Source organism: Chlamydotis macqueenii, chromosome 2 (genome assembly GCF_036417535.1).
Source record: "Chlamydotis macqueenii isolate bChlMac1 chromosome 2, bChlMac1.mat, whole genome shotgun sequence".
Taxonomy (NCBI): domain Eukaryota; kingdom Metazoa; phylum Chordata; class Aves; order Otidiformes; family Otididae; genus Chlamydotis; species Chlamydotis macqueenii.
This window is the reverse complement of record NC_141557.1, coordinates 109873768-109888727: the sequence shown is the minus strand read 5'-3', so window position 1 is coordinate 109888727 and position 14960 is coordinate 109873768. Positions and strand designations below refer to the sequence as shown.

The following is a 14960-nucleotide window of genomic DNA, read 5'->3' as shown; positions in this document are numbered from 1 at the left end:
AAGTTACCGAGACGCTGCGTTGAAATGTTTCTTTATTATATATATTTTTTTTTTTTTTTTCGGTTCCTCCTTCTCTCCCCCGCTGTCCGGGAACGTTCGACACCATCCTGCCCGGCACGGAGCCACTCCTCCTCTGCAAACAAAGCCACTCTCGGGACAGCGAAAGGAGCGGCGGGAAGGAGACTCCGTGCGCTTCGCTCTCGGCAGGCGGCGGGGCGCCGCGGCGGGGACCGGCGGTAACGGCCGCCCCGCCGCCGGCTCGCGCCGCCTCGCCCTCTAGCGGGGAAGAGCGGCGGCGGCGGCGGCGCCGGCGGCTGGGCGTGACTTTCCGCGCTCCCTGTAGCCCGCCTGCCTGCCGGGGGGGACAGCGAGTCAGTCAGGGAGCCGAGATAAACCGGGACTAAACGGCGGCGCCGGGCGGAGAAACTTCGGGATTAACGCTGTCCCGTTCCCCGTTTCTCCCCCGCACCGGGGGAGGGCGAGCGGCGTCCGTGCGAGGAGGAGGCGGCGCAGCGCCTGGGGCGACGGCAGGCAGCCCCCCGGCCACCTCGTACACCTCTTTTCCCTGCCCCTAAAAGCGCAGAGAGGGCGAGAAGGAAGACAGCCCGGCGGGGCACCGAGTTGGGGGGGAGCCGGACTCCCCCCTCCCAGCCCCCCCCCCCCCCGCCTGCCCCACTGACTGGAGAGGGGGGCGAGAGGGGCGCCTCCTACTTTGGCAAACACTTTGGCACTTTGCTGGATCCGGAGCAGGAAGGGGTGGAAATATGGGGAAAGTTGGAACTTGCCTGGTTACTTTGGCCGGACTTTTGCTGGCAGCGGGAGCGCAGACGTTCACAGGTAGGGAGCCGCCTCGCCCGCCCCGGGGCCGGCGAAGGGGCAAGGGGAGGGGGGAAGCGCTGCGATTTCGGGTTCGGTTGGGTTTGGGGCTGGGTTGTTTTTTTTTTTTGTTTTTCTTTTTCTTCTTTTTTTTTTTTTTTTCCTCATCCCTCTGGTGGGGCTGACATTTCAGAGCTGCTCGTACATGGAGTGGGGGACGGGAGGGGGAGCATCCGGAGAGGGAGGCGCCGGGATGCCGTTAGGTTTGCACCCCTGTTGCCCTGAGAAGAAGGGCGAGAGGCTGGCGGGGCTCGGCCGGCCCCGAGGGCAGGGCTGCCGGGACGGGCGGGACTCGGGCTCGCTCCGCCGTTTCTCCGCCACCGACTTCCCGAAAGTTTCCCGCTGCCCGGACTCGACAGGAGGTGGGGGACCCACACCCATCCTCCGCCCGGCCACGGGGGAAGGGAAATTAGGGGTGCTGCCCGGAGGGGCCGGCGGCTGCCCTGCCGCGCCCCACCGGTTCCTCCTGGCTGGTTCCCGGGGCTCCCCGCCTTCCGCGCTGCCCGTAGGCGCGGCTGTCAGTCGCCGGTAGAGCCCGAGGTGAAGCCCCGGCCCCTGGTTGTTTGCCCCCGCCAAATCCTCACCTCGGAGGGCAGGGGAGAAGCTGCCCACGTCTGCGGGGTGTCGGGACTCACAGCCGGCGAGGAGCCCGGCGAAGTGCTCCATCCACAGCATTTTTCTGAAGTCCCTCGACCTGCAGAGGGTTATCTTGGAGTCGTCTGCCTGCGCTCCTGTCCTACTTACATGTTGAGGAAACCCGTAATTTTAGACAGAAATTTGGATTGTGAAATAGTCCGGTGTGCTTCACTGCAAAGAGCAACTTCAGATTATTTTTTGTTTGGTTGGTTGGTTTGTTCCTAACATGAAGTTAGCGCAACTGAGAAAGCACGTTAAATTGAAGACATCTGGTCTTCGGTTCACGCAAAGTGTGCTTTGATCTGATGGGAAGCGATACTTTCGACTTTCCCCGTTGCTCAGGCTGCAGAATAGTTTGTATTTTGTACATTACATGTTGCTTCCGTGCAGCACTGTAGGTAAGCCAAGTTTTACAGGTAGAAATTGATGATATGTTTTTAAACTTTCCTAAAAATTGATTCTGGGTTTACGGTAGGTTCCAGGGACCCTTTGTGTACGCCGCTGTATTTCCCCTAATTTCTCTCCAGTATTTTCACTGCAGATGAGACAGGTCCCTGAGCAGAAGAATGTTTTGTACCGAGGTGATGTGTAACAATGAGGAAATATTTTTCCAAATAATCACGTTAGGATGAAGCTATGCTCTGTAGTGAATTATGGAACTGAACTCCTGTGTATTAGCCCTATAACTCATTAATATTGGAAGTCTAGTGCGCAGACTTAAGTGAGAGCTCTTGCTTTATTGAGATAAATCCATAACTCATTGCTGACCTGCGTGAGCTGTCTTACTTCTTGTTTAAAGTTAAGCTAGGTCAACTCTTTTTCTGAATATTTAAATGACTTGTGTGTGTGATATGCTGATACTATATGAGGGTCAGCATTTAGGTGCTGTTCGTGTTGCTGAAGAACAATCCCACATTAGTGTTAGATTTGTATCTGCTCTATTCATTTCCATTGCCGCACGCTGCAGAATGAACTGTGATATAAAACATAAACAATTCAGAGATGACCTGTGCGTACAGTTATTCAAAAGGTGTACTTCCAACCCTTCTGCAGTACTGAAAATCAGAGGCTGCAATTTACACACTTAGATGAGATTGCAAAGGGCATCAAGGGATGCAGAATCTGGCCTCCTTTCTCCCTGTGTCTGTATATGTACATGTATGTTAAATATCGAATGTAAAGATGATTTTTGAAGATGCATGTACAGATTTTTAATTTTTTTAAAATATTGGCTCTTGGCACTCACTTAGAATAAAATTGATGAAATTTCCATTTTTGTCCTTTAGCATGTGAAGTGCCTGCCTGGGAGTTATTTTTGCTTGGGGGAAAAAAGTGCTGTTGCTTTTGTTAGAAGCTTGATGCATCAGTGTCATAAAAATTAAATTACGGAAAAATCCGTCCTTGAGTTGGGTAGTTATCTTTTGTAATAGCTGTCGCTTGTTGCAGATGGGAGTTATATGACTAACCTGTAAAAAGTTCAAAAACAAACAAAGAAAAAAGAAACAAAACCAACTTCACACATGTTTTAAGCAAAGAATAGCAATAGGTGAGTTAAGTAATCTTTGGCATTTATAGTTCCATTTTTATTTTTACCCTTTTCTACAATGACTGATTTGTTTTACAGAGGTTGATTCTAACATTACCGTCAGCCATTGTTTTATTCAAGTTTCTTATTTAGAATATAATCTTACTGCAAAGATCAGATCTTGGCTTTTTAAGGCCTGGAAGCTTTCAAGTAATCTTTTGAAAGCAGCTTAACAGTTAATAACAATGAGATTTTCTCTGAGTCCTTAACTAAAGAATTTAAAATTCTGGATTCATCAGTTTAAGAAGCAAATGGTTTCAAGAATCTGAATTCAAGAGACATTAGTAAAAACATTGTCTTAAATAGACAGTGATGCTTATCCTAAGGTTTTTTTTTTTTTAAAGTAGCTGGGGTCTTTCTGCAAAAGTAGTTTTTGTCCTGGGTTTAGTTTTGTTTTTTTTTTTTTAGTTGCCTTCTGAAAAGCTGTAGGACATCTAATTTAGCTGAGTTTTGTTTATAATTTTAACATAAATGTTATTAAGTGGCTCCATGCGAACACTGAAAGCAGACATTACAAAAGTTTCTGAAATGTGGTGTTCCTGTCATACGAAATGTCACCTGCCTCCAGCGTGTTCCTCCTTCCGTCTCCTTGATAGATTATTCAGGGTGGGGAAAGCAATCCACTTCTGTAAGGGATTTAGGTCAAACATAGAGATGTGGAAAGTTAGAAGGGACGTTGTAAGTCTAAATATTAGGTCTTATATAAAATGAAGGGTCTGGATGAGTTCTGTCAAATACCAAAATAGAGAATTGAAATTGAAGGCAAGGAGGTGTGTAATTGAACTCAGAAACTGTGTTCTTATGAAGGCATCGTGTTCAGATAGATGTAAATTTGCACACAGCCTGAATTCTGAAATTGGTGCTTCTTGCTTGTAACCGGAATCTGACCGAGGGAGGGCTATTATTCGGCTGTTATATTCTCTGTTGCTATCGAAAGAGACAAGGTTGTATATTAACACATTCTTTTTATGTTATTGGTTTGAAAAGCCTTAGTTTTTGTCTGAGAAAGGATGGGTCCTATTAAAGTGAGGGAGAGAGATGGATGGACTGACTACAAGTGCTTGTAGGAGGCCATTCATAATGAACTTTGCACCAGAGCTAGTGGCAATTATGAGAAGAACAGGAGGAAAGAGTACTGTGCGAAAATTGAAAATGACCTTTCCTAGTGACTAGTAAAGGTTTTACATAGAGAATAGTCATGCCAAAGCTATTTCATAGATTAAAAATACAAAACCAAAAAATCCAAAAAGATATTGTGCCTTATATTCATCTATTTGATTTTTGGGTGTAGGCACTCCAGAAACAAGAATCACATTTTCCAAAAACAAATGTAAGGAAGAAGTTTGACATGCCAAAGTTGAAACTTACTGTGATGATGGTGATGATGCTTGATGAAGGCAGAGAGGGAAGACAAAAAGAAAGAGGTCAAGTCTTCACAGGTCCTGTCCCAGCTGAATTGAAGCTCCTGGCAAGTCGAGCAATGTCTAGAAAATAAGTTTCTGGTATAATTAACTGTATTTAAAGAGAGTTCTTCTCTGTTTGGAAGTCTTTAACAGCTATTCTGATCACTTTACCAGCAAAGGGCTCCAAGTGTGGTTCTATCTCATTTTAACAAATTCTGCCTTTGCTTGCATTGCTTACTCCACCTGCTTTCCCTCCTCTCCGCCCATCCATCAAGCCCGTATTCCTGCACTTCCTAAGGGAAGTAACATATGCCAGTGAAAATGCAGCTTTATTAGTGGTTGACACAGTTGTCAGCTCATCAACAAAACTGTTCCGGTTAAAGTTCGCAGCGTGGACAAGGCCTTGCTAAACAGGGGGAGCTGTGGGGGAAGCTTCCCAACCGAACTTGCCACTGGCAGAGATTTCTGCTGTTGCTATTACAGCTGTTAGGGGGATGACTTGATCTGTGCTTTACACCCGAGAGTATTCATATTTAAAACAGTCCAGCAAATTAATGGAAGCAATGTTGAAGAACCGGCTTCTAAATTTTTTTTTTTTAACTTTTGACAGTTAGAAACAGATGAAATTAAGTTTTGCGTTCCCCTGTGAACAGAGATGTATTTTAGAATGCTTCAGGTAAAAAATGAGAGTCTGGGCTTTGCAAGTGGCACAGTTTGTCAAAAAAGAAACTGTGTGGTGGGTATGGGGGTTGTTTTTAAAAATTTATTTTATTTAGCTATTCTGGTCTTGTTCTGGTGTCAAAAGTTAGTAATGAAACCTCATTAGAAATTAAAAATAAATCCTGCAGAATACTACAAGGATGTAATAACACTGGGGAAAAAAATCCAGTGATGTTTATTTGGTCTCACGATTTAGCAGTCCTCAAAATCCGTAAGGAAAACCAATTAGAGTGTCCTGTAACAATATAGTAGCATATAATTTATGCAAAAATAATATATTTAGTGCTCACAGGAGCTGCTAGATTGACAGCTAGAGAGACCAAGTCCTCAGAGAAATCACAAAACATGTTGGGATAGACCGAGTAAGCTTCTGAACTCCATCTCACTAATGTCATTTGAGTGTGACCTGAAGAAATGTGGAGATGGTTTATTTTTCCTGTGCGCTTGTTCCTATGCTGAGGTGGTCAGCGAATGTGTCGAACAGGCTAGTGGCCAGTGGCCAGGTCAGTTTGACGCATTACTGCTGAGATAATCGGTTCAGTTTGCATTGTTAGATTCAGCGAGGAGAAGATAATGGGTGTAGACTTGATAGAACAAAATCCAGTGATATTGTGGGGTCAGCAGCTGTGAACTGCTCCTGTATTTCACATCTTGTGACTTCGTGCTAAAGGAAATGAGAGGGAGATCTCTCGTGTTTCGAGCTTGTTAGTATCACTGTCAAACACTTACTTGTGGTAGCTACATCACTAAGTTTTAAAGATGTTTCCCCAGAAAATGACATGTATTTATGAACATTTCAGCTCACATTTACGACTCCTGTGTGAAGAAGTAGTTCTGAAAATTTTCCCAGGAATAAATTGATGTGTGAATGCAGCTGAATTATCTGTTCAATTTCTTTAGGAAAAATTGGGATAGTCCTTTGTTTCATTTGATTTTGCTGATAACTTCCAGCTCTGTATCTCTGATTTAATGTGTAACGTTATCAGTGTATTAAAAAGGATTTCAAGAAACGAAAACCAATTTGAAGCGTATGGTCATATATTTAGAGTGTTCACATACTTCTTTCTGATTTTTGTGGCGTCTTCCTGAGTTTTGCCTGCTGTGATCTGCTGCTGATCACTAGGTGTAGCTGCATCTCTAAATCCACTTTTCTAAGCATAGAAAGAGGAAGGGCTGTAAACTGGGCTTTGTGAGAATGTAGGTGTATTTGGAGCTGGGGAGGTGTGAAAAAATACAGGGTGGATTTTTGTGACCTAGAGAGTTTTAATCCATTGGTGGCTTGTTCGCACCGGTTTGATTATAATACAAATGAACTTTAAATTACTTGTAAAAAGGCTGATTTCAGTATCAGTGTTAGTATTCAACAGAAGGGTGAATGAATGCTCTAATACAATAAAAAGTACATAATAAAATGCATCAAATTACAAATAAATTGTCAGTACTTTCCTAGTGGTTTAAATGCAAGGGTTGTTGCTATAGAGAGCTGATAAGGTTATATCTTCACCGTCTTGATTGATCCTTGTCTTAAAGAAAAGCTTAAGTGTTGTCTGAGTATGTGTCTTGTCTCAACCTATTAAGAGCTCTCTGTTCCATTCAGAATAATTATTTTCAGAAATGATGTTGCTGTCAGAGGAATTCTGTATTGGTTTTGGAATAATGTGTTGGTTTTTAAGCCGTATGACTTTCATTAATGTTACAGGGAGGTAGAGAGGGTAAGTCCCCATCTTTGAAAATGACGGAAAGACATTTTTGTGCCCGGATTTGAGACTAATAACAGGAAAAGTAAAGGTGTATTTACGCCTCTAACACGTATTCATGCTCACCAGCTGCAGGGAATAGGCAAGAAGTGTCTCAGCTAGAAGTGTCTGACCCCACAGCGACCCTTTGCCACGTAAAGAGCAATGGTAGGACACAAAGGAATGACCAGATTTGTTCAGACAAAACCATGGCAGTATTAGCAGGAAGGAGTTCTGCAAACAGGTTAGAATTAGGCTGTTTGAGGGGAAAGGTGGGAAGGAAGGCATAACGCTTTCTGGAGGTCTAAGACATGAATCTTACTGGAAGAGAAGATGTTCTAGAAAAAAATGATGACGTTCTAAAGGCAGCTAAATTATGTCTGGAAAACATGAATGGATTTATAATTATTCACATTTTCTTATTTTTGTCATCTTAGTTTTGAACACATTTATCTTTAATAATATATTCAAGGTTCTTTTGACTATGTCTTCTGGCAGCTTTACATTGCAATGGTTGATTATCCTTACACATATGATTAAGTGTAATGATATTAATGTATCCTTATTTTTTTTTCTGTAGAATGGTGTAAAACCAACATTTACCATTTTGCTTATGAGTGTGTGTGTTTTCTTCCTTCATGCCCCCTCCCCTCAAATGTATAATCTGCCCTGGTTTAGAGAGCAGCAAGTTTTAGTTACAGTAGGATTTGGAGGGAGCGGGGGGGGGGGGGGTAGACTGGCTTTTTTATTCCTCCCCCTTCTATTTTTTTTAGATCTTCTTCAGTAGTAAGCTGTTATAAATATCTTTTACAGCACTGTTTTGTTAATCACAAGAAATGTGGTTTTGCTGTGGAATAACTAACTGCTAATTACCTCTTTCATCACTTCAGCTCTTCATCTTCGAGGAGAATGAAATAAGCATCACATGCCTATGTTAGAGCAGGGGTTTTTAATGTGGGTTGGTTTTTTTTTAGATTTTTTTTTGTTGTTGTTGTTGAGGTTTACAGCACAGTTATTTTGGGGAAGTTTTCAGAAAGATTGTCTTTTATTATCTTGAATCCTAACACCTCTTTTGTCCTTAACTCTAAAATCAAGTATTGTTTAGACTTTAGTTTTGAAAGTAATATACTGGATAGAATCCTTTTGTCTGCAGCTCTTTGTTTTAATTCTGTGGTGCATAAAGGTAGGCTGATTAGATGAAAGAACTGTTCAGTTGTGCTGATGAGGTTGTAACAGAAGATTATTATGGGAGTTTCTGTGCACTTTCAGGTGGATGGATAGTGGACCATGAGGTTTTCATAATGGAGTTGGTCTTGCAGGTCAATTAATAGAGGGACTTTTCACATTTGTTTTTCTGGTGAACATAGACTAGACTGAGTAAATAATTACCATCCATGATGTACATTTCTATATTTATGTATATGCTTGTAATCTATGCACTAGTTTGTATATCTGTGTCTTAAAAAGTTGATGAATTATTACCCTTTAGCAGATTTTTGCTTTTTTCATGGTGTACTTGCAGCAGAGGTGGTTGCAGGGGGGTTGTATTTTTTTTTTTGCCTTCTTTTTCTTCTCCCTGGCCAAACAATTCCTTGTTTTGGGAGCTAGTGCTTAGTAATTCTACTACGGCTGGTACAGTTATTTATGACCAAGAAATGGTCATCTAAAGTGCACGTATTTAAAGTTTTAGTTACCAAGTTTACATAGTTCCTGAGGGTATGGAGAGAGAACAGTTCTCCAGCTTTGAAAAAAGAATATTGCCAGGTATCTCAAGCAGAGGCTGAGATTTCCTAAAGGGATTCGCATTGTCCTCTACCTGCCTAGAAACTTGTGTTCATCTCACTTCTGCTATTTTCACGGTCATGGCTTTTTCCTGTTGTAACAAGCAGTTCAGGTAACAGTTGAAAACAAACATGCACCTCAGTTGCCATCTGAGTGAACTCTGTTAGGCCCCAGATCAGACATAAATGTTTTCTCTGTAGTTGTTTGCTCTCTCTGCTTAGGTGATTTGTATATTTGTTTCATTTGAAAAGAAAAAATTTGTTATTATCTATTCCCTCTTCCACCCTTCTAGTAAATAAAGTCACTGCGGTAAGTCCAGTGTTTCCTAACAAATCTACAGCCTGTTCAGAGTATGCTCACAGGCTTGGGAGAAGCTTGTGAAGACACAGAGTTGTTTAAAGGTTTGACACTGTTTGCGTATCTGTACAGGACTATATATAATCTGTTGTAATTACTGTGATGTTTCTATTAACCAGTATAATTCAGGATCCACAGTGTTCTGAAGATTACAATTTTGGGAAGCTATTACTATTTTGATACTGTAAGATCTCTTTTATTTAACCGTTGTAAGATGTGTCCTATAATCGTAACCAGGAAATGACTTTCTCTCAGTGGAACTTTATGAGTCTGGAGATTTTTCTGGTTCCATGTTGGGATGGCGTAGCCCAACATGAATCATACCGCTGGAGCACAGCATGAAAAAGACAGATCTATATTTTAACTCCCATTGTGACAGTCAGTTGCTTAGTGATCAGAACTCCTATATAGGTGTGAAAGACCCAGATCCAAGTCTGTGCTCTGGCATTTGACTGTGACATGGGTGAGGATCTTCATAGCCAGACTTTTCTGTTCTTTTTGAGGGGTTGTTTTTTTTGTTGTTGTTTTGGTTTTTGTCAGGTTTTTGTTTTTGTCAGGTTTTTTTTTTTAGTTTAGGATTTTTTTTTTTTTCATGGTTGAGAAATCTGCTAAATTTCCATTAAAAAAAAAAGATGACAGTTCAGAACCCCCCAAATCTACAGGAGTCACTTGTCACAACCTGTAACTTCAGTTTTCCATAGAAACTCGACAATGTGCTTCAATAGTTTAGTATGTTTAGGAGATAGAGACAGTTTTGGATGTTTCCAGGAGCCATAGTACTCAGTAGTGTAGTTCTTATGTTAATGACTGAGAATTACTATAGCCTTTTTTCCTTTAATGTCATCTTCTCTGAATTCTGCAGAGTAGATGAAGATTATTTTACAAAGCACTGCATTCAACACTTTAATATAAGTGCTTTACATAACACATCACTTGAACTGTTTTTCTTTTTAACTTCTGTAGAGACTGTTGGTGTATGTGTTGGGTTTTGGCGGTGGGGAGGCTACAGGGGTGGCTTTTGCAAGAAGCTGCTAGAAGCTTCCCCTGTGTCCGGTGGATCCAGCTGGCTCCAGGGTGGACTTTCTGCTGGGCCAAGCCAGTTAGCGATGGTGATAACACCTCTGTGATAATGTATTTTAAAAGGGGAAAATAAAACAGCAGTGGGATGAGAGAGAACGGGGAGGCACTGGTGTCCTGCCAGGAGGCTGTCTGCATTGGGCCTGGCTTGGCCCCGTGGTGGGTAGAGAGGAGTGAGGATCCGTGAAAGGAGCAACTCTGCAGACACCGAGATCAATGAAGAAGGATGGGGAGGAGGTGCTCCAGGCGCCGGAGCAGATATTCCCCTGCAGCCCTTGGTGATGCTGGCTGTCCCCCTGCAGCCCATGGAGGACCCCATGCCAGGGCAGGCGGATGCCTGAAGGAGGCTGTGGCCCCGTGGGAGCAGGCTCCTGGCAGGACCTGTGGACCTGTAGAGAGAGAAGCCCAGGCTGGAGCAGGTTTGCTGGCAGGACTTGTGACCCCGTGGGGGACGCACACTGTAGCAGTCTATTCCTGAGGGACTGCACTCTGTGGAAGGGACCCACACTAGAGCAATTCATGAAGGACTGTCTCCCATGGGAGGGACCCCATGCTGGAGCAGGGGAAGAGTGTGAGAAGTCCTTCCCCTAAGGAGGAGGGAGCAGTACAAACAATGTGTGATGAACTGACCGCAACCTGCATTCCCTGTCCCTCTGTGCAACTTGAGGGGAGGAGGTAGAGAAAATCGGGAGTGAAGTTAAGCCTGGGAAGAAGGGAGGGGTGCGGGGGGAGGTATTATTGAGATCTAGTCTTGTTTCTCATTATCCTACTCTGGTTTGATTGTTAATAAATTAAGTTAATTTTCCCCAAGTTGAGTCTTGTTTTGCCCATGACAGTAGTTGCTGAATGATCTCTCCTCGTCCTTATCGCAACCCATGAGCCTTTTAGTCTATTTTCTCTCCTCACTCAGGGAGCGTGAGCGAGTAGCCATGTAGTGTTTAATTCCCAGCTGAGGCTAAACCACCACACTAAGTAATTTCTCAGTTACTTAAGATAAATTGTTTTCTCAGTAATAATTTTAAGGTACTGTACAGTTGATGGCCTCTTTACTGTGTCATCTGGATTCAGTTCTAGGTCAGGAGAAAACCTTTGCTAGCAACTTTCTAAGCAGGAAACCAACAAAACCAAAACACAAATAAAGTTAATATTTATTTAAAACCTTAAAAGTTGCAAATGCAAAATGGAAGCCTGTATATCACCCAGCATTACTAGCTTCTGTTTATAGTGACAGCAAAGCACATGGATTGAAGACCACATATAAAGTTCATGAGGTGTCTTTTATTTATTTTTATTTAAGAATTGTTTTTAGAATTGCCTATGTAAATCTAGGCTAGTAAGGGATTTATGTGAATTAACCTAGCATTTTCATTTGGGGATTTGGAAAACACTGGGGTTTGACTGTTTTATTTATTTGTTTGAGACAAACACATGCCCTTTAGAGCAAACGTATTGAAATCAAGTAGGGCCCAGGAGCCCAAATCAAGTTGAAATACACTCTTGGCAAGTAAGAAACTGGCTTCTGCAGCAGCCATGCAGCAACAGCAGACATGGACTGGGGTTTTTAAATGAGTCTCACAGAAGCTTCAGAGCTGGATCTTTACATGTACAATTGCTTAACAGAAGGTCAGTTTCTCTACTAGAATCTGTTATTTCTTTTCACCCTGAATACTGGGGATTTAAATGTTACCCACACTAAAAACCTAACCAGACCATAGAAAAACTGTGACCATAAAAAGCCTTAAAATGTTCTTCGAGTTGTAGCCCAGAATCTAGCATAAGATTATCCATGTGGAGAAATCACATGGAAATAACCCCGTAAGAATAATATTACTCAGCTACTTCTGTTCTGTTTTCAGCCACAGACAAACATACTGCTGTGCTTGTGGGGTGATGGACTGGCAGATCCATTGCTGAATGTGTGCTTCAGCCTCGCTCGCTTGTACCTTCCTTTGTTGTATAGGTTATGGATATGTGGACTTGGAGCCTTGGAGTGCAGGTAGTAATTTTGAGTTGGGAGTAGGGTGAAGCCTTAGGTATGCTGTGTTCAGACTGAAATTCAGATAAAGACAGTCAGGGCTTGCTGTAGCTATATTGCCAAAGTTGCTTCCAGGGGAATTAAGGAACATAAATGGTGCATGTGTTGTCAGCTTCTTTTGAAATTCTTTCTCTGATTTCTGCAGAGAAACAGACACAGTCTTTGGAACTCTAAATTCTTATTTTGGAAGATACCTGTTATGACTCAGTGGCGAATGGAAATAGAAAGCAGCTGTGAACTCATTCTGGCATCAGCCAGGAACTACTGTGAAGGTTTTGGTTACGTGCCATGGGTTGCAGCTTAGTCTGCAACACGGAGGCTTGTATTTTAAAAACTGCTGCTTGGCTGTCAGTTCAGTTGCATTCATTGCAAAAATAGAGTCAGTTCCACATGTGTAGCCGAAACTAAAAGACTTTGTAATAAAAACTGTCTGTATTTTTGAAGATCTGTATATCAAAATGAATATAAACTTATTGAATTGGTCCACAGTGAATCTGCCTCAGTGAAGCAGTATCTGACAGGCTTGTTTGCTTCAAATCAATGCCAGTAGTGGGTGAATCACAGGAATTTTGCAAACTGTGGTTTGGGATGCTCACTGTGAGTGAGAAATCACGTTTTTCCAGAACTGGCTCTGTTAAAGTCTTCACAAACTGCAGAATGCCAAACTAGATTTGCAGCAGTGAAAAATTAATTCTGGCTTGTATGCCAGAATTAGATGGTGTGTATTTCTGGACCTTTGGTAGCAGAACTGCAAAAAAAAAAAAGGATCTATATGCTCAAAACTGGCATTGAGCAAATACGTGACGTTCATCAGCAGCCCCATTCACATGATTTCAGTGCTTTGACTGTACGCAGTGGTCTAGCAATAAAAGAAAGAATTGGCCAATTATAGTAATCTGCTAGAGCTGTGTACTCTGGAATTTTGTGCAGAGGAAGAGGGAGGGTTCTTACCTGCTCTCAGTTCCCTCTAAAATTGCACTTTAGTACCAGCTATTCCCCAGCAAATAACATACGTATTTAACAAAGCTGTTAACCAACAGGCCACCTTTAAGAATATACTGCTTACCTGCCACCGCCTGTGCTCTCACAAAGCTCCTTCATTTCTCTGTTGATGTCTGCCCCTCATCACCACGTTCCACAAATCACAAATCGTTTGTGCCTTCCTCTGCCACCTCCATCCTTTGGGCAGCTGTGACTGAGCTGAGACTGGAGGATGGTAGCTGTAGTTACGATACCCTGTGGTGCCGTGGGCCACTGTGTTGCCCCAACAGTTTGGAGATCTGTGTGCAAATTTTGAGAAAGCCCCAGAGCCTCTGAGGCGGCTCTGACAGAATACATGGGATACAATTCATGACTGCCTGAGTATTATTCAGAACAAGTTTGGTTTTTGTTTTATTTTTTTCTAAAACAAATTAGGTCAAAATGGTCCCATGCATATGCTAACACATGTGCCAGCAAAGCATGTGCTTATGAGTAAGTACTGTGAGTAAAGTTTTAAGTCTGTCTTTGCGCTGAGGGCAGTCACACTGAACGCTTGATAGAACAGCAGGCAGTGCTGGTGGGGAATGAGGGACTGTGGCCAGATCTAGATTTCAGACCAGATGGACGTTATTCATAATATTATTTGAGTGTGAATAGTTTTTACTAGAGTGTGAAGTAAACTGATGAAGATTTTTTTGTTCGTTTGTTTTTCAAGCTAAAAAGAATCAGTAATATTGGTGCTATTTATATGAACACAAGCTCAAAACCTGAAGATGAATACAGTCAGTTAAGGGCCTACTCTGAAAATAATTACAAAAAGCTCCTGTTGACATAATAATTGCAAGTAAATCAGTTGTTAATACAAGTCAGCATGAACACACCAATATGAACATTTTATAGAAATGTACTTACATATATAGCTCTCTGGAAATTGGAACAGCACGTTTTGGACACAGCAATTGAAATTTTAGTTCCTTGGTAATAAGTAGAGTGTTTCCTGCCTTCTTAGCCTGTCTTTGAAAATTCATCTGGAATTCTTTTCTGTGTGGATGAAGTGCCCTTAAGTAGTATGCTAGAGGTATTGGCTCTTTTTAAAATCTTTTGAGCACTGTTTATAGGGAGAAGATGATGCAGAGTCTTGTATTACATGTGTCTGCTTTCTTTCATAGTAGAAATAGAATAAATGTTGTATGCAATGATTTAGAAAACTGTTGCTTATTTATTCAAATTGTGCAGTTAAATGTTGTATAGCGTCTATACCTTGGGTTAACCTGTGTTTTGTCCATGCTGACGTGTTAATTTTGGCCTTTGTTTTTGTGTGCACTTTTAATGCATTTAGGTGCATATGCAGTGTATTCTATGCTACCAGTATGTATTTTTACTAGTTCAAATTGTACTTTGAGTTTGAAAATTCCCACTCTGTACTTACTGTGCAAATTATTAACATGATTCCCAGTGATGGAAGTTCAAGATACGAGTAGGATGCTGGCCATGTTCATGGCATTCTGTACAATGCAATATACGTTCTCCTGCGCAGAAGCTGAAGTGGTCTATTGAAGCATTCGAGTTCTCCCATCCATATTGAGAGCAGAAGATTCCTTCTTAATCCTCATATGGCTGATGTCTCTGCTGCAGTGTTAATAGATAGTCCAATTTGTGAGCTAAATTACTAATTGTATTATGAGTCTAAACCTTATTAAGCCTTTTGTGTAGAATTAGATCACAGAGCTTTGGGAAGCTGAATGCTGGTTGGGTTTTGTCTCCTCTCTTTA

The 14960-nt window shown here is 42.1% G+C and overlaps 1 protein-coding gene across 6 annotated transcripts in view; it reads left to right on the top strand.

The window, feature by feature from the left end:
* Positions 1-261: 261 nt before the first annotated feature.
* Positions 262-14960, top strand: part of PTPRM (protein tyrosine phosphatase receptor type M) — a 495115-nt gene continuing 480416 nt past the window's right edge. The window contains exon 1 of one of the 6 annotated variants that reach the window (XM_086740639.1): positions 262-837. In XM_086740639.1, coding sequence (XP_086596765.1) covers positions 765-837 — 73 coding nt within the window. In that variant the 5' untranslated portion in view covers positions 262-764. The remainder of the gene's footprint in view (positions 838-14960) is intronic. The other 5 variants (XM_086740640.1, XM_086740643.1, XM_086740641.1 and 2 more) reach the window with 5 other exon arrangements.